Raw genomic sequence first — 19,153 nt, forward strand, 5'->3', positions numbered from 1 at the left:
CTGGCTGCTCCAAATCATGAGCAGGAAACTTGTGTATCCTTCTTCCCAGTCCTGATGAACTCCAGGTAAAGACTTTTCTCTGACCTGCTAAGAAGAATCTATCAATAAGGAACGCCCTTGTGTTCCTTAACCTCTTCTCTCAGTAGTTTTTGTTGACTGTGTTTGTTTAGCCTATGGTGTGTGGTTGGGAATAGCTGGTGACTAAGGCACAGAGACAGAAAGTTGTGAGTGCCCACTTTCAGGTTCTCAAATCCACTGCAAAACAAACTTGTATCAAGCTTAAATACAGCTCCTGTGTGAAAGAATAACCTTTGGGCCCTTTTTTTTTTCCTCAATTTTTTTACTTAAATAATTTATTCAGATTACATCTAAATTGATATCTCCTCACTTGTATCTTCCTCTTCCCCCCTCCTTCCCTCTTTCACCATATTCTCCTCCCCTAGGCCTGTGACAGAAGGGGACCTCCTCCCCCACCATATGATCACAGCCTATCAGGTCTCTTCCTGGTAGCTGCTTCCCCTTCCTCTGAGTACCTACCACCAGGTCTCTCCACCAAGGGGAAGTGGTCAAATAGGGGCCACCAGAGTTCATGGCAGAGTCAGTGTCTGCTCTCCACACAACTGTGGAGAATGTGCTGTCCATTGGCTAGATCTGAATAGGGGGGTCTAGGTTTCCTGCATGCATTGTCCTTGATTGGTACAGCAGTGTGAGCAGACCCTCCTGGGCCTCTGAACTCTTTCACTTTTTACTTTTTGAAGGATATAGGGTATCTAAGGAAAATTTTTGCTCCATGTGTTTTTTGGGGGATTGAAGAGGCAGAGAAGGAAAGGGATATGGAGAGACAGAGAGAGAGAGAGAGACGGAGAGGTGAGAGGGACAAACTAGCAAAACAAGTGAGGGGCTGGAGAGAGAGTACTCATTCTTTCAGAGGACATAAGTTCAATTCAATTCAATTTAATTCAATTCCAAGGACCAATATAGCAACTCAGAACTATCTGTAACTCCAGCTCCAGGGGATCTAGCGCCCCTTTCTGACTTCTGTCAGCACTGCATGCATATGTAACACACACACACACACAAACACACACACACACACACACATACACTGTCATTCCCACTCCGCTCACCCCCACCTTAACGGTGTGATCACCTGTGATCAGGACTGAGGGTCTGAGAGGGAGAGCAAAGCAGGAATGGCTGGGGGTGATGGAGACCTTAGTGCGTGGGTGAGCCAGGTGAGAACTAACTCTCAGGAGGCAGGCATCTTTGATCAGCAAGTTTAATTGGGGGGAACCAAGGCTATTTAAATCTTTGGGGAGTGGGTAGAGACTTTTGGGGTGAGTGTACACCATTGGCCAGGGGTAAGGAGCCTGGAATGCCTTATCTGCATGAAGAAGAATTCCAGGTACTTGCTGGTCATGACCTTCTAAGGAGAGAGCAAGTTTAACCTGGCTGTAACTATGCGGTTTAGGCAAAGGTGGGAGGCACAGGACTACATGCACTGGGATATTTAGGCCCATGGCAGGGGAGAGAGCAATGTTTGTTCCTACTACTCTTGAGACAAGGTTTATAGGGTTGGAGATGACTATACTCTACTTACTCTACTTCTGCTTCAGACCAGCTCCTCCCAGTTCCATGGTAGAAGGGCTATATAACACACACAGACAGACACACACACACACAGACACACACACACAGACACACACACACACAGACACATACAGACACACACACACAGAGACACACACGTGCACACACACTGCTATGCTACCATGGAGGTAGAGATTTGGATTCTATGTTAACAAACCAAGGAATTTCAGCATGGCTGGCCACAAAAAGGTGCTAGGAGGAGGCTAAGAAAGGTCCTTCCTTAAGGCCTTCAGAGAGAACCTGGTGCATATCAGACTTAGATTTCAGATGTGCACCTCCCGCAGAACTGTGGGAGAACAGGTTTATATTATTCTAAGGTACAAAGTTTGTGGTACATTGTTATAGAGGCCTTAGGAATGGGGCACACAGAATGTCTAATTTTGTATCAGGAGTACTTGAGTTTTTATTACTATTGTAACAATCAATTTAGAGCTTCTGGGTCTGGGTGAATGACTGTATCATCTATATTTATCATTTATGCAGCCCAGGGGGAAATAATTCCTCTATACTGAATATAAATAACTGTTTGAGTAATAGGATAATAACAAACTTAAGTAGTTGAAAGAAAATAGTTCTTCACTCGTTCAGTTATGTGCATTTGGTCAAAAAGGGCACTATCCATATGGAAAGATTATTTTGGCATAGGCCAGATTTTGATGTGAGTATTTCTACTTAACTCTGTTTGACAAGGATGTGGCGTCTATTTGGTGACAGTGTTGAATACTCCAGAGTCTAAGAAGTTCTTCTGTTTTATTGAAATTCAAGGAAAAATCCTAGGAAGTGATCATATCAATTTTGACTATAAGCAAATAGCATCCCAGCAATTCTGCATCAGTCATATCTATATGAATTAACACATAAGCCTTAGAAAGCTTGTTAGCCTCCCAATAAGTAACACCAGCATTTAATCAAAACACTTCATTGCTGCAAAGCATAGAAGGCTAGCCTTGCAGGGGCTATGTGTCAATATCTGCCTGAATTAACTAAAAATCTTCTTTGCTGATGCCACACATTTCTCATCATCAAAAGGCTTCCTCTGGCTTCCAGGCTGAAGAAACTTCTTCATAGTCGGGAGGTTGCTGACTCTGGTTCTCAGGGCCTGCAACAAACAAACCAGAGCCTCAGAGAGCAGCAGAAGAGAAAGCTATTGTTGGCACAGCCCTGTGCCCCTGCCAGCCAAAGGACCACCCGAGCCCTCCATCAGCATCAGGGAGGAGGATGGAGACAGATACCCAGAGAAAATGAAGATGAGAGGAAGAAAATAGAGCTTCCCCTCAATATATCTTAAAGATTTATTCTGTTTGAGTCCTTTACTTCTTTTCCTTCTTTGGACTTTAACCTTGTAGACTCATGACTTCTATAGAATTTAAGCATGAACAATTTGTTTCTCAGACACTGATAGTTAAAATAAAGATCTGAGATAATAGAGTCAGAAATGGTCATAGAAAGTAGAACAGGAAAACGAGGGTCCAGTCACAACCAGCTTTCACACTGAGGAAGAAAAATGGGAGTAGTTGGGGGCTGACCGTGTGGTGCAGTGGTACAGCACTTGCCAGGTTTAACCACTAACACCACAGGAAACAAAGACAAATAAAACAAGCAGGAGGGCTGAGGAATGGCTCAATGGGCACAGTGCCTGCTGTGCAAGCATGCGGACAAGAGTTTGAATCCCACGAACCCACATGGTATAGTAGTATGTGTCTTTGCCCCAGTGCTGTGCTGTAGAGGGTAGAGACAGACAACTCTAAAATTCACTGGTCAGCCAGCCCATCTGAAAAGATAAACTTCAGGCTCAGTGACAGTCTGTATCTCAGAACAAACAAACAAACAAACAAACAAACAAACAAGATGGAGGTAGATCCAGGAAGACATTCTATGTCTAATTCTGAATTCTGGCTTCCATATGCACAAACACATGTGCACACACCAACATGAACACATCTGTCTAACACACACACACACACACACACACACACACACACACACACATACAGGCACAGGAATTTTTGCTGAACTGTAGAAATATGTTTGTGAAGGAGGCCAGTGTAGCGAGAAACACATTGTTTGATGATTTGAAGCTTGAAAACGACCACTCCAGATAGGTTCAGTGTGGAAGGACAAGGCTACAGCTCTGATAAAGAGAAGCTCATTGAAATCAGGATCAGAGCCAAAGGTGGAATAGGATGTGGGGAGAGAGAGTGGGGCCCTGGGTTCTTTCCACTATACAAGGCAAAATATATTTCTTGAGATACCATCCACCTCAGATTTCCTCATGTAACAGAATTCTTTTTATGTCTCAGAACCAGGTCTATGGTCTCAGTTTGTAGGTGTGGCTTGGGGATAGGGTTTGTTATTACAGCAGGAAGAAACTGGAGGATGCATCACTATGAGTCTGATGGTCAAAATATTGGAGTCCGTGAAATAAGATATGGGCTGCTCAACAGGAGGCTTGGAATAGAATACCTTCAGCAGAGGGAAGTTCGCCATAATGCTGGGGTCCAGCTCTTCCACATGGTAGAGAAGTTGAACAAGGTAAACATCAGCCCTGCTCAGCCTGTTGCCAATGAGATAATCTTGTCCGTGGCTCTTTAACACCTGAGGAATTCAAGATGTTGGTTAGCTCTTTAAGACAACGGCCATCAGACTAGGGACCCTTGAATTTTTCTCAAGCTCTCAAATAAAATTTTTCTTCTGCTCCTTTTCAGGTGTGTATGAGCCTCCCTAGAGGCCCTAGCCTCTAGGCCCTGACTTGGGATAAAATACAAGAGGCTGATCTCTGCCCATCATTTTGTCATCTGTCCACTACATTTTATATAGGTGCCAATCTCCAAGCTCCCGCTGCGCTATTACTTCCTGCTCTCCCCCAACCCACGGGGTAAAGCCTTGATATTTGAGGATGACTCCTCACTATGCTCTGTAGTCTCTTAGTGGGAAGTGGCTTCACCTGTGTGAACGCACCCTTCACTCATGAGTAGACTGTTTCAGGGACTACATTCCCCCTTGTTCTCATCTCCCAGTGTCCTCACATTTATGGCCCCTAGAGTAAGCCTGAATCATCATCTCTGTAACATTGGCTCAGGCTCTTTATACTATGGGATCCCCTGTAGTGCTGAAGCCTGAAGAGGTTAACTGTGTATATGTTTCCAATGAAATCTGAAATGCTAGGAAAAAATACTATTATTAGCTGAGGGAAAGAAGGGTGTGTGGGCAGGGAAGTGGAGGAACGGGCACACCCAGCAAAGTCAGAACCATAGGATGCTGATTTTTCTATCAAGTAGACGATAACCATGTGTTGTTTAAACTAATTCTTATTCATTCTCCCTCTCTCTCTCTCTCTCTCTCTCTCTCTCTCTCTCTCTCTCTCTCTCTGTCTTTCTCTTTCTCTCTCCCTCCCTCCTATAATTATTTCTTGGAGACAGGGTTTAATGTATCCCAGGTTGGCCTCAAACTCACAATGTTCTTAGCCTTGTCTTGTGTCACAGAATTTTAGCAGAGTCATCATATCTGGCATGAATTCCAGAGTGATGGCATCTAGGCTTTGAAGTGGCCTTTTGTGAATAGTCAGTGATTGTTATCTGAGGTTGATGAAGTTTCTCTTCTGAAGAATTTTCAGAGCCTTTGCATAACTTAATCCCAAAACATACCTGGCAAACCAGGAAGTCTCTTATTGAGAATTGCTTAGGCAAAGGTTCCTAGAGACAACCCCTAGATCACGTTAGACTGTTTGGTTTTTTTCTTTTTCTTCTTCTTTTTTTTTTTTTTTAATGTGGAAATTGACTTGCTAAAAGTGCCTTTTGTGTAACAACAAGGAAGCTCTGAAAAAAACAGGTTTGGAGTTCAGTTCATCAGAGCTAATCTCCCTGCTATTGAGAAGCCCAATTCATCCTGCAGCGTCTCTGTTTCTTGGATCAATTGTTGTCGGTAGCCCAGAACATTGACAGTCGTGAACTGATTATTCTGCTTTTGTGTCTTGAGTGCCAGGCTTACAGGTGTATACCACCATACTCAACTTTTCTAGATGGATGAAAGTTTTTATAAAAAGTATTGAATATGTACTATTTGGTAAAATAATCCATTGGTCTTAAAACCATGAGGAATGAAGAAGAAAAACATACATAGTACTACCAATTAATAATAATGTGTAGTCAAATACACTTTAGATTATGTATGCATATAGAAATATGCATGACAGTTTCAAGATAATTGATCTCATTGTGATCCCTGAGATTGTGAACTGCAAAAACCTGTCTTTGCTCCCATTGTGTTTCTTGAGATTGTAAAAAACTTGTCATATGTTTAGCATGGTTGAGCCCTAACACACACAATTCAAGAACTTTCTGTTTATTGAAAACAGGTGATTAAGGTGTGGTTCAGCCAGCCTTATGACACACCTTTAATCCAAGAGCTTTCTGAGCACAGGATTTAATAAAGGTAACCCCAGGTCAAGAGGCAGAGCAAGAAACCAGCTGATAGAAATTAAAGACTAGGAGGGACTTGGAGCTGAGGGGCATTTAAGACAGGTGTAGAAGTAGAAGGAGCTCCTTGGCATTGAGCTCTTGGGCTTTTAGCTCTTTCATTCTTGAGCTCCTCAGCTCCTTGGCCTTTGGCTTTTTGGGCTTTGAGCTAGCAAGCCTTTGGCCCTGGAATTTTTGGTCTTTTCTTCATGGGCTGTCAGCAGAGCCTTTTGGGCCTTTTCCATTGGGACATGAGCTGAGTAAGAAGGTTAGATGGGTGCTTTCTCTGCTTCTCTGAGCTGGCAGGGTTTTCAGCCCAGCATCTAGCTCTTAAGTCTTAATTAGTAAAATAGAATGATTTGGAATTTTCAATTAAAACAAAACAAAAAAAAAATGACAGCTTGATAAAATAATAAAATGATTTATTTATACTGTATTTTATGTTTTTCATTGATAGTCAAGGGGCTGTTTGGTTTTACAGGATAATGCACATGCTGCAATAAATAGAGAACATCTTTTCATGGGATACGTCACAATCTGTTGGCATCACAGGGTTGGGGGGAGAATCTGAGGATATGAGAGTTTATATTCCTATCTGCACCATGGATCTGACACACAAGCAATGAGTTAATATTTGCTGAGTAAATGAATGAAGGAATAATCTAATGCTCTATAATTTTTTTTTACAAAAAAGGAGGGTATTGTGTGCTATTTGCTAAAATACTCTAACATTGTTGAAATCCTGAAGAGTAAAGAGGAAAACACTCATGGTCAGTGAAGTGAAATATATGGAAGTTAGTGGTTCCTCCTTTATCTGCAAGGCTCCTACCACAGTTACATGCTTGGACTTATTTCTTTTTTGTTCAGTTTGGCCTCAGGTAATTTGGTTCTGAAATGTGGCCTTTTCACTTGTAAATTGGAACTCTTAGTAGGCTGTATGCATACAACAGACACTCATACTGTGAGGCAGAACTTTATCCCCTTATTTTGTGCAAAGTCCAGTGTTGCTAATCCTGGCAGTTTTTTTCTACACTGTTTCTCTTACTTTCCATGCCTCTGTCAGTGTTGTGTAGATAGTTTACATCTATCTTGAAACAGTATAATACTCTCCTGATGGGCACCTGTTTCAGGCCTCTCTATTCTTGGGGGCAGAGTATTTTCTGATGTGTTACGGTCATCTTGATGCTCTTGAGTCAAAAGATGAGGCTGTTCTGTTCAATGAAGTCCACCCTCTAGTGTGATGGTTACATACCCCAGGTACTAATGGTGACTGTGAAATCTATCCGAAAAATTTTAGGGTGCGTCACAGCAAAACAAAATTTGTGGGGAAAAAACCCTATCTCTGCTATAACTATCTCAGTGGTTCTTTAACTCTACAAATACTTGGGAGTGTTTAGGGGCTAATGAACAATAATGAAGTACATTCTGGAAGTCAAGACGAATGACCCACGAACATCCAGGCCTTTTTCTCCTTGCCTCTGTTGTGACTGAGGATCTGTGTCTTGCCCAGATCAAGGTGGTACAAACCACAGCCCACAGCACGATGCTTTTTGTAATAGGACCCTTGAGAGGGGAATAGAGCCTACAGGTCAAGTGCTCATGAATGACATTCCTGCTAAAACCAAGGGGACTCCAGAGAGCTCCCATAGTGCATCTGCAATAGAAGACCCAGAGAGAAGGCAGGTATCTATGACCCAAGGAGTGTGTCTGGCCAGACACCAATCTGTGGGGTCTTGATTCTATACTTGATACCATGGTTTATCCCACACAGTGCTTGGCACTTTTGTTACAGCAACTTTACCTGCTCAGATGCCCTTTGAGGATGAGCAGAGCCTCTGAGTGCTTGGAAGGTCAGTCAGCCTCCACTCACCTTTTCATAGGCAGGGAAGTAACGGTTCCTTGCTTTGTCCTTGATCTTGGCAAGGTTTGCCTCTTTCTCCTCGGGGGGAAAGTAAGGGTAATAGAGCACTATTTCATCCAGATCCGCCAGACCTTCTGCATACATGTCAATGCTGAAAAGCAGACAAGCATTCTGTCAAAGCTCTCTTCCCTCATATGTTACACTTTTAACAAATGTAAAGGGGGTGGTAAAATAGTTCACCTCTGACGGGCCTATGGAGCCAGTAATAATAATCTGATTTTTATTTCCAAATTAGCAATCCTTAGGGAGCTGGAGTTTTTTTAGTTTGTTTGCTTTTGTTTTAAACAATATCTCTCTATGTAGCCCTGGCTGGCACATAATTCATTACACTGACAAGCTGGCCTTAATCTCACAGAAATGTGCTGTCTTTGACACTGAGCACATGGATTAAAGGCAAATACCACCACATTTAGTAATAATCCCTTTCAAATGAGCAAAATGGCTAGCAATAGCAAGCAATGTTCCTCTCTTCATCCCTTCTTCTCTTAACACTTGGCTCTTTTCTCTTTCTTTCTTTCTTTCTTTCTTTCTTTCTTAACATTATAAATAGCACATTTATGCACATTCCTGTAGAATGTTTCCTGAGGTTGTATTTTCATTTCTCTTGTGTATTTATCTGGTAATGGAACTGCTGGGTTATTGATGAGTTGATGTTTAACTTAGAGAACCAAGCCACATTCCACAGGAGATGTGAGTTTGAGTGGAGTGGTTCCTTCCATCACAGGACAGAGGAAACCTGACTGACAGTCAGTCTTGACAGCTCCAAGCAGCCTTCAGTTCCCATGAAAAGCTTCACGTGACCCTGGTGTCTCTGCAGCAGACTCTGTGAGCCACAAACAGCCTGGCTGTATGTAGATTTAGATGGTAGCATAGGGTCACGGTTGTGTGTCTTGCAATTGCCAGAACTAGAAGATCAGCTCCTTGGAGCTGTCAGTCAAAGAGCTGCCCTTTGTCCAAACCTATTGGCTAGAATATTGCTTCTAAAGACTAACCAAATGGAAACAGGACTCCACCATCTCCTATTCAACAGTGACACATGCCTAATGACTCACATTCTTCCTTCCTCTCCTCTCATGATCTTCCCTCATCTCTGTCGTTGTCCTCCTAAGTGACGCCAGTGTATGTACGTCCAAACATCCAGCCCCAGTGTGTTCATGAGTCCCTTGCCATGGTTCTGTTCATTCAAGATAAAGACCTATATATGTCCCATAATGAGAAAAACTGTACCATACATGGCTCTCTCCTTCAAGTCCTTCCCATAGAGGTTGTATTTGCTGGCAATGTAGTTCATAATAGCTTTGGTCTGCACCAGCTTCATCCCATCAATCTCTACCATGGGCACTTGCTGGAACATCAGACTCCCATCTATTGAATGAAGCAAAGAGAAAGAGAAAGGAGACTAAGATGTGTATTGGCACAACCATGTCCACTGGAAGCGGTGAAGGTTAGGAAGCCAGCACAGCTGTTTGACACAGTTCCAGCAAAGCTGAGCTGAAGGCTGTGATTGCTGTCATTCTGTCTCTTACTTTTAGTTTCTTGTCTTTCTGTGTTATACTTTTGGGGACTTTCTGCACAACGGTTTATTTTATTTCTTTACCCAAGTAAATAGTGTTTTAGCCTTTTTAAGGAAAGTCCTAAACTTACTATCCCTTCTGCTTTTAGGGCAATAACATTCTTTTTGGCCCTATTTGGAAGCCTTCCTTATGCCCTAGGGATTGTGATAAACACTAAAATGCTAGAAATTTCTAAATGAGGTCAAAATTGCAGGAATCTCTTGGAGTGTTTTCCCCTAAGCAAATTCAAACAGTACAATTGGTTCAGGGTAAACAGAGGTAATTGACAAAGTCTGACTGGCCAGGAGAAATTGAGTCCTGAATATGTAATGAAAAATCAAACACATGTGCAGAGACAAAATAATATAATCTGTACTTTTTGAATAATTATTAGTTTGTCTTTGTTCTGTGAAACCTGTGTAAATAAAAAGGCAACCTGACTTCTGGTCACTCAGAGCTGCAAGATTCCCCTGACCACTGTGCCTGACTTACTTTTCCCTCACCGACTCTTTATCTCTTCTTAGACCACTCTGTCAATGGCAAGGATAACTCCTGGCTCTGTGTGTGTGTGTGTGTGTGTGTGTGTGTGTGTGTGTGTGTGATTTATATTTAATTATATATATAATTATATCTATATAATTTTTTTTGTTTTTGGCATATCCAGTGTAGTCTTCTTAGCCTATTATTTTATTGATGTTTTAAAAAAATTTTTATTATTAATTTATTCTTGTTACATCTCAATGTTTATCCCATCCCTTGTGTCCTCCCATTGTTCCCCCCCTCCCCTTTTCCCCTTATTCCCTCCCCTATGACTGTTCCTGAGGGGGATTACCTCCCCCTGTATATGCTCATAGGGTATCAAGTCTCTTCTCGGTAACCTGCTGTCCTTCCTCTGAGTGCCACCAGGTCTTCCCCTCCAGGGGACATGGTCAAATGTGAGGCACCAGAGTATGTGAGAAAGTCATATCCCACTCTCCACTCAACTGTGGAGACTGTTCTGACCATTGGCTAAATCTAGGTAGGGGTTTAAAGTTTACCACCTGTATTGTCCTTGGCTGGTGCCTTAGTTTGAGCGGGACCCCTGGGCCCAAATCTGCCTATCATAATGTTCTACATGTAGGTTTCTAGGACCCTCTGGATCCTTCTACTTTGCCATTCTCCCATACTTCTCTCATCTAGAGTCCCAATAGGATGTCCTCCCTTCTGTCCCAGTTTCCTGGTAAGTGAAGGCTTTGGTGGGACATGCCCCTTGGGCTAGTATGCAGATATAAGTGAGTATATACCATTTAAGTCTTTCTGCTTCTGGCTTAACTCACTCATTATGATAATTTCTAGCGCAATCCATTTATCCACAAATTTCGGGAATTCCTTGTTTTTAATAGCTGAGTAGTATTCCATAGTGTATATGTACCACAGTTTCTTTATCCATTCTTTTACCGAGGGACACTTAGGCTGTTTCCATGATCTGGCTATTATGAATAAGGCTGCTATGAACGTGGTTGAGCAAATTTTCTTGTTGTGTGCTGGAGCATCTTCTGGGTATATTCCAAGGAGTGGAATAGCTGGGTCTTGAGGAAGCCCTATTCCCATTTTTCTGAGATAGCACCAGATAGATTTCCAAAGTGGCTGTACTAGTTTGCATTCCCACCAGCAATGAAGGAGTGTTCCTCTCTCCCCACATCCTTGCCAGCATGTGGTGTCACTTGAGTTTTTGATCTTAGCCATTCTGATAGGTGTAAGATGGAATCTCAGAGTTGTTTTGATTTGTATTTCCCTGATGACTAAGGAGGTTGAGCATTTCTTTAAGTGTTTCTCAGCCATTTAATATTCCTCTGTTGAGAATTCTCTGTTTAGTTCCAAGCCCCATTTCTCAATTGGGTTATTTGGTTTGGTGGTGTTTAGCTTCTTGAGTTCTTTATATATTTTGGATATTAGACCTTTGTCAGATGTAGGGTTGGTGAAGATCTTTTCCCAGTCTGTAGGCTGTCACTTTGTTCTCTTGACAGTGTCTCCTGCCTTACAGAAGCTTCTCAGCCTCATGAGGTCCCATTTATTAATAGTTGCCATTAAGGCCTGGGCCATTGGTGTTCTGTTCAGGAAGTTGTCTCCTGTGCCAATATGTTCCAGGCTCTTCCCCACTTTTTTCTCTAAGTGACTTAGTGTCTCTGGTTTTATGCTGAGGTCTTTAATCCACTTGGATTTGAGTTTTGTGCAAGGTGACAAATATGGGTCCAGTTTCATTTTTTTACACATAGACCTCCAGTTAGACCAGCACCATTTGTTGAAGATGCTATCCTTTTTCCATTGAATGGATTTGGCTTCTTTGTCGAAAATCAAGTGACCATATGTGTGTGGATTCATATCTGGGTCTTCGATTCGATTCCACTGATCAACCAGCCTGTTGCTGTGCCAGTACCAAGCTGTTTTAATTACTATTGCTCTATAGTACAGTTTGAGATCAGGTGTGGAGATTCCTCCGGAGCACCTTTTATTGTACAAGATTGTTTTAGCTATTCTGGGTTTTTTGTTTTTCCATATGAAGTTCAGAATTGAACTTTCAATGTCTTTAAAAAATTGTGTAGGTATTTTGATAGGAATTGCATTGAATCTGTAGATTGCTTTTGGTAGGATGGCCATTTTTACTATGTTAATTCTCCCGATCCATGAGCACGGAAGATCATTCCATCTTCTCAGGTCATCTTCAATCTCTTTCTTCAGAGTTTTGAAATTTTTTTCATACAAGTCCTTCACTTGTTTAGTTAGAGTGACTCCTAGATATTTTATATTGCTTGTGGCTAATGTGAAGGGTGTGGCTTTCCTAATTTCTTCCTCTGCAAGCTTGTCATTTGTGTATAGGAAGGCTACAGACTTTTTTGAGTTAATTTTGTATCCAGCCAATTTGCTGAAGATGTTTATCAGCTGTAGGAGTTCTCTGGTGGAATTTTGAGGGTCACTTATGTACACTATCATATCATCTGCAAACAGGGATAATTTGACTTCCTCCTTTCCCATTTGGATACCCTTGATCTCCTTTTGTTGTCTTATTGCTCTGGCTAGAACTTCGAGTACTATATTGAAGAGATATGGAGAGAATGGGCAGCCTTGCCTTGTTCCCGATTTTAGAGGAATTTCCTTGAGTATCTCACCATTTACTTTGATTATTGATGTTTCTATTTCTTATCATGAATACTAATTTACTAATTCTTTATTTGTTGCACAGGATAATGATGGAATGTTTAATTCGTGGTCATGTACATTTTAGTAAGTAGTTGAAGAAGGTACAATTGTATCCTTGTAATAAAAAAAGAAAATCTTATTTTATGACATCAAAGCAAGACCATAAACCTGCTTCTATGTAGGTTCCTGTGTGCTTTTCTACTAACACTAAGACATGGTACCTGTGTGTAGGCTCGGCGTCCCTCACCCATAGGTGTTGGCTTTCCTGCTCCCCCCCTCTCGCCCTCGTCTTCTCTCATAGCATTCCATCTAACCATCATAATCTTTCCTATAATACAGCCTTCCTGAGAATTGGTTACTTAAACCTGTTTGAACTGAAGATAAGTGGCTGACTTATATTTGCTCCTGGCATCTAGTGAATTGTGTGCAGATGGAGGGCAGTGTGGGAGCCTGAGCTAACTGCAGGGAGCATGGAAAAGCAGAGACAGCACATTCATGGGCTTTGGACGGTGGTTTCTTGGAAAATACAAAGAGAGTTTCTGTTGGAGCATTTTTTTTTTTCAGATGATGATTTCTGTACCCAGAGAACTGGCTATAACCCTGACTTTGGAACTGTAATTATTTTGAAGTGTTGCCTGTTGTAAATGTTGTTCTCTATCACCTCTGATTGGTCAAATAAAGAGCTGAACAGCCAATAGCTGGGCAGGAGAGGAAAAGGCTGGACTTCCAGCGGTGGTGGTGGGTGGGTGGGGGGTGGAGAGAGAGACAGAAAGACAGAGAGACAGAGACAGAGGCAGAGACAGACAGAGACAGAGAGACAGAGACAGAGAGATGGACTCAGGTGGGGACTGCAAGAGTCACCATCACGACATGGATGAAAAAAGAGCTGCCAGGTAATGCCATGTGGTTGGGAAGTAGGCCACGGCAGTATTATTGGATTAGCATAGCTGAGTGTCTGCCCAGCTATAGTGCCTGAAACTTTTAATAAATATAATAGGTCTCCATGTCATTATTCAGAGCAAGGGTGGCCATAAAAACTATAATATTACAAGTTTCAGCCCAATTAACTGAGAGATTACCAGATCTGCTCACAGAGACCAATGAGTCACAATTTACTGCCTTTTCATCAATGAACACCACTGTTGTATAGGTAGTCATATTTAAAGTTTCCACAAGAAACCCTCTCAAGAACATGCAAATCTTCGCGCTTACCATTTCTTAACCTTGCCAAGTCATCCTGAGTTTTCAGAAATTTCTCTTCAAACTAGAAAACCATAGGAATAAACAAATCTTTATTAATTAATTTCATTGTGTTCTACGCTTTCCTCTGTAGTGGCTCCTTTCTATAGATAATATAAAAAAAAAGCAGCATGTTGTCTTTAATTTTATCAAGTACGTGAGCTAATGGATTATGGGAGTTTATAGCAGATCTCTTACAAAGGAGCGGTGGTCACAACACATCGCTATTCCTAATTGATGTTGATGTCACTTTTCCCAGGACTATTCCTGTGTTGGTGATTAAGTCATGAGTTACAGGAATGCCAGTGGGAGGGATATGCTGATCATTTCTTCTGACTATGCATTTGTAATATTCCCTCTTTTCCCCAAGTGGGCTCAGAAGAAGCTCAGGTCTGTTGGAAGCACAAGTGCTCTTAACTGCTGAGCCATCTCTCCAGCCCTTGTGTTAATGTTAATGATTGCTGATGAAAACAATTAATGATTTATTAGGATAAATCTGTCAATCACTTAATAGTTGGCAGGTTTTGGTTTAGGTCAGTAGACACTTGGACAGCTCACGTGATTAAAGTGTTTCATACAATCAATTTCAGGTTCAACTTAAAATCACTCAGGTCAGAGCATACCTCTACTCCAGCTGCGGCCAAGAGCCACCGGATAGGCTCCATTCTTCCCCTGCCATCAAAGTAGTGAAGGACTGGCTTCCCCGCCATGGCAGCAATCGCTGGCTTTTCTAAACAGGAATGAAACACACCGAGCTCTTAAAAGTCTGACCTATGTGGGTGTTTGGAAAGCAGCCGCTATGCTGAAGAAGTATCTCCCTTCCTTGTGGCAGGGTTGGAGACATTCCAGGAATATGATCCTTGGTCCAAATTGGTACCCAAGGAGAACCATCCTCAGACTGCACCAAACCAGTTTAGTGTCTCCACTGGCTAATATGTGACTTAAAAGAAATCATAGTTCAGAATGGAGGAAATGTGTGGGACATAATACAAAACAAAGTACCAGAAAATTAGTTTCTTGTAGACCTTTAATGGTCCCACCTGTTGTACCCCACTCTCCTTCTCTGTCTTCCTTCCCCTCCTCTCATCTCCCTCCTCCTCCCTCCCTTGGTGAAGGTCTGATCCAGGGCTTTGCACATGCTAGGCAAGCTCTGTGTCTGTGAGCTACATCCCCAGCCCAGGTCCCTTCTGGCACATTGCCTTTAATAGTCACATGGCCACATGAATCAGCTATTTCTCCCTGTTTCAATTAAGGAAACTGGATATCAGATAACTTTAAAGTAGTGATTATGAGCACATCAAAATCAGTGGTTGACATAAAGACTGGCAGAGCAGAATGTTCACAATAGTGGCCTCACATTATATGTTTGAGGAACCACATCCCACGGATCCTGATTCAGTTCGCCCAACAGGTGATAACAACAGGAGAACGGAAGCCAGCTAAGAATGGAGAGCTCTATTCTTTTTTCTTTTTTCTTTTTTTTGTTTTTCGAGACAGGGTCTCTCTGTATTAGCCTTTGCTGTCCTGAACTCGCTTTGTAGACCAATTTGGCTTCGAATTCACAGCAATCCACCTGCCTCTGCCTCCCAAGTGCTGGGTTAAAGACGTGTGCCACCACTGCCTGGAAAAGGAACACTATTCTTTTCACATTGGATTTGGGGAGCTACTTACCAGATACAGTAGATATTGAAAGTCTGAGATGTCTCCCTTCCTTCCTTCATATCAGGACCACATTTATCCTAAACATTATTTTAGTAGCATCTTCATAGCCTGCTCTTCTATAATGTCCATGCATTTCCACAAATTTACATCCTATTAATTGTTAGACCTGGTTACTTTGACATCTGGGCTCTCAGAAAATCTGACAATCTCTTTTATAGTAGGTTCCTTTCCCCCAGTGTTAACATCTGTCCCATGGCATTGTAGACTTCTACATTCTAATGACCTGTACATTCTAGCTAACTGCCAAATGCACCAGCTATGGTCCCTTCTATCCATAGTTCTGAAGTGTTAACCCTTGAGGAGTCAGGTCCTCATTGACCCTCAGCCAGGGTTTGTGCTGCTTCCCCACTGCTGAGGTTGGGGACACACATTGGGCTGTCACAGCCAGAGGGTAGGGAATGTGCATGGGAAACATCACACTCTTGGGTGATGGAAGCCAGGGATCCATCTCAGCATCTTCAAACAGAGAGGGAAACCCGTCATAGAAAGAGTGAGCCAGTCAACATGGGCCGAGTTGAGTAGCTATTTCCTCTGAATTAAAACACAGTCTTGCAAAGGAAGGAACTAAATGTATAAATCTAAGGAAGGTAAGGAGGCATAAGAGACCCCAGGAAGATCATAAAAGCTACAAGATTCACAAGGTTATAAAAAGAATGGGCAATTGCTATGAAAGGATTGTCTTCAGTGGAGTTTCCTGCAAGCTAGGCAGGAAGCTCTATGGTGCATCTGCTTAGTTATTACCAGTGTCCTTGAGTCACCCGTGCTCCTATAAGTAACCCCAATAAAGTCCATGGTTCACCAAGCTAGATGTGAGTGAAATCCTTTCTTTTATTTGTCAATGGTGCTCTATTTGCCATGAGCAGACACTTGTTCAGTCTCCCCAGGAAAGGTCACACAACTGACAGTGGTGCTGAGATTGGGGAACCCTGTTCCTGCCACCTTTCTTCTGTGGTAGGAGATGTTTGAATCCTACCAAGAGGATGTCACTGATGATATACTTAGTTAGTGACAAAGACTGAATGAAAATCTGCTACTCCTGATATTTAGAATGAATTGTTTCCATAGCAATAAACCTCCATTTGGATTGTCCTAGCCTGTGTAGTTTTATGGCATCGTTTCCAGCAGTGGATGATGTGGTTTAATGGTGCAGCCATAGCAGCTCAAGGAGTTTCACTGAGACTCTACTCATTGAAAGTTGGGATTCTTGGACTTAGGCCCCAGAGAAGAATATCAGGATACGTCAGCATAAATCAAAGCTGTAGTTCATTCAGAAAAGGCCCTGCCTTCCACTCATGGTTCAGGAAACATCATGGAAGAACAGGCAGAAAAACTCTACAAGAGGGGTGCTGTGAAGTACACTCCTCTTGACATGACATGTCTATTGTACACTTGAAAGCAAAGCTGCCATGGGCACCTGAATAAGTCAAGCCAGATAAATATTCAAGTGTAAGATGGGGAGGGGTTCTCAGTGCTCCATCTCTCCTTGAAGAGCTATTGGGAGCTTAAGGCTGCTGAGGCAGGGAGTGTACCTTCTGTCTTGGGGATGATGCCCTTGGTAGGTTGCTCATGACCCAGTGGGTGATTGCACATCTATGTACATTTGAGCAAAAACTAATAGACTCAATAGGTAGTAAAGCAAGAAGCTGACAGGCAATTGGGAGGGACATGTGCTGAGAGGAGAAGCAGACAGGGTTGGAAGGAAGGAGTGGGGAATGGATATGGTCAAGGTACCTTGTACATATACTGAGAATAAGATAAAAAGAAAAGTTACTGTCTTTTAAAAGGTGGTTTTAGCTGGGTGTGGTGGCACATGCCTTTAATCCCAGCATGTGGGAGGCAGGGCAGGTGGGTCTGTGTGAGTTCGAAGTCAGCCTGGCCTACAAAGCAAGTTCCAGGACAGTCCGATCTGTTACACAGAGAAAACATTGTCAAAAAAAAAAAACCCAAAATAAAGGATTTTGGTATATATTTAATTAGAGAAAGGGATGGAGAGAGATGGGAAAGGGAAAGGGAGGGAGGGAGGGAGGGAGGGAGGAATGGAGAAAGAGAGAAAGATGGAGGGAGGAGGTGGACTCTTTGGGACACAGAAGGAAACTAACAGAAGAGAGAGGGCAAGAGAAGGTAGCAGGGATAAATATGGTCAAAATATAATGATATGCTTGATTGAAAGTATCATCAAGAACTCAGTTACTTTATATGTATAATATATAAGTATATACTTTATATATATAAATATATATATATAAGGGAAAGAGAGAGAGAGAGAGAGAGAGAGAGAGAGAGAGAGAGAGAGAGAAGGTAACTATCTTAACAGTAGCTACTCATACATATTTGTGCTAGATTTGTAGTTATGTCTGCCTAAAGGATAGGCAACATGTTTAGGCATGCTTACTTTTATCCAAAGTGTTTCCCATAAAACTAGATTTTATGCAGTTTATGAGGCCTATCGTACTAATTTATAGGCTGATAAGATAGAATACAAGCCAAAAAAGGTCAATAACTAAGACACATGTTTTGACTATACACATAATTCACAATCTTAACTCTCAGCCAGCAGCAGCAAGGAGTTCATTTTTCTTCCTCATCTCTCTGATTCTCCTTGTCCTTACATCTTGCCTCAGCATCACAATTCACAATCACATGTTGGTTTCTTTTATAGAGAAAGCAATTATAGTATCAGTCCCATGCTTCTCTTCCCTGGACATAATTCCAGCTTGCCTAGGCTGTTACCTCTCCTCTCTTCTCTTTAGGAAGTTAATTTGGTTCTTACTATTAAGTTCTCATGCCATAAATCTCAAAAATCCTTCATTTTTACATCTCTGAAACAATGTATCAACAATTCTAACATTGTCCTGAATACAGCACACCAAGTCTGCAAAATGTGAGTCTATAACAGGTGTGCCCAAAGTGTGTGTGTGTGTGTGTGTGTGTGTGTGTGTGTGTGTTTGTGTGGCATTGGAAAATTGATTTGATTCAGTACTTACCTTGGTACAAAGCTGTTCCCTCTGAGTTTCAGAACACATAAGAGTTCTGGATGTTTTATAAGCTATTGCTTAATTTGAATAAGCCCTTCCCAGTTAATGGGAGACAATCCAATAAGGGAAAGGCTGCTCCCACCATGTCCACATGCCAGAAGTTTCTGTGAGAGATTAGAAGCAAAATGCAAAGTCATGCCTGAGTTGCTCAAGGCTTGGTTAATGTGTTTCCTCTTGAGAGCCACAAGTGGAAAGCCAGAAGAACAGAAGTCAGGCAGATTTAACTCTTCGGAAGATGGGCTTTTGCAAGAGACTTCCTGAGAGGTTTTCATGGTTGCAAGCAAGAGCAAACCAAGTGGGAAATCTCTGTTTACTAAACTGGGAGATGCTGTGAAAATCAAGCTGGTGGCACTAGGGAGTATTTCTGTTGACTGAGCCACCAGGAAAAATAAGGAACAAAGA

At 42.1% G+C, this 19,153-nt stretch overlaps 1 protein-coding gene across 1 annotated transcript; it reads right to left on the reverse strand.

The window, feature by feature from the left end:
• Nucleotides 1-2,381: 2,381 nt before the first annotated feature.
• Nucleotides 2,382-18,842, reverse strand: LOC127195525 (glutathione S-transferase alpha-3). The gene is made up of 7 exons (XM_051152960.1): nt 18,701-18,842; nt 14,618-14,724; nt 13,968-14,019; nt 9,258-9,390; nt 7,975-8,116; nt 4,114-4,245; nt 2,382-2,749 (listed from the first exon to the last, which is right to left on the reverse strand). The coding sequence occupies exons 2-7, from the start codon at nt 14,702-14,704 to the stop codon at nt 2,630-2,632; spliced, it is 666 nt and encodes a 221-aa protein (XP_051008917.1). The 5' UTR covers nt 14,705-14,724; nt 18,701-18,842; the 3' UTR covers nt 2,382-2,629.
• Nucleotides 18,843-19,153: the final 311 nt, after the last annotated feature.

Source organism: Acomys russatus, chromosome 11 (assembly GCF_903995435.1).
Source record: "Acomys russatus chromosome 11, mAcoRus1.1, whole genome shotgun sequence".
Classification (NCBI taxonomy): domain Eukaryota; kingdom Metazoa; phylum Chordata; class Mammalia; order Rodentia; family Muridae; genus Acomys; species Acomys russatus.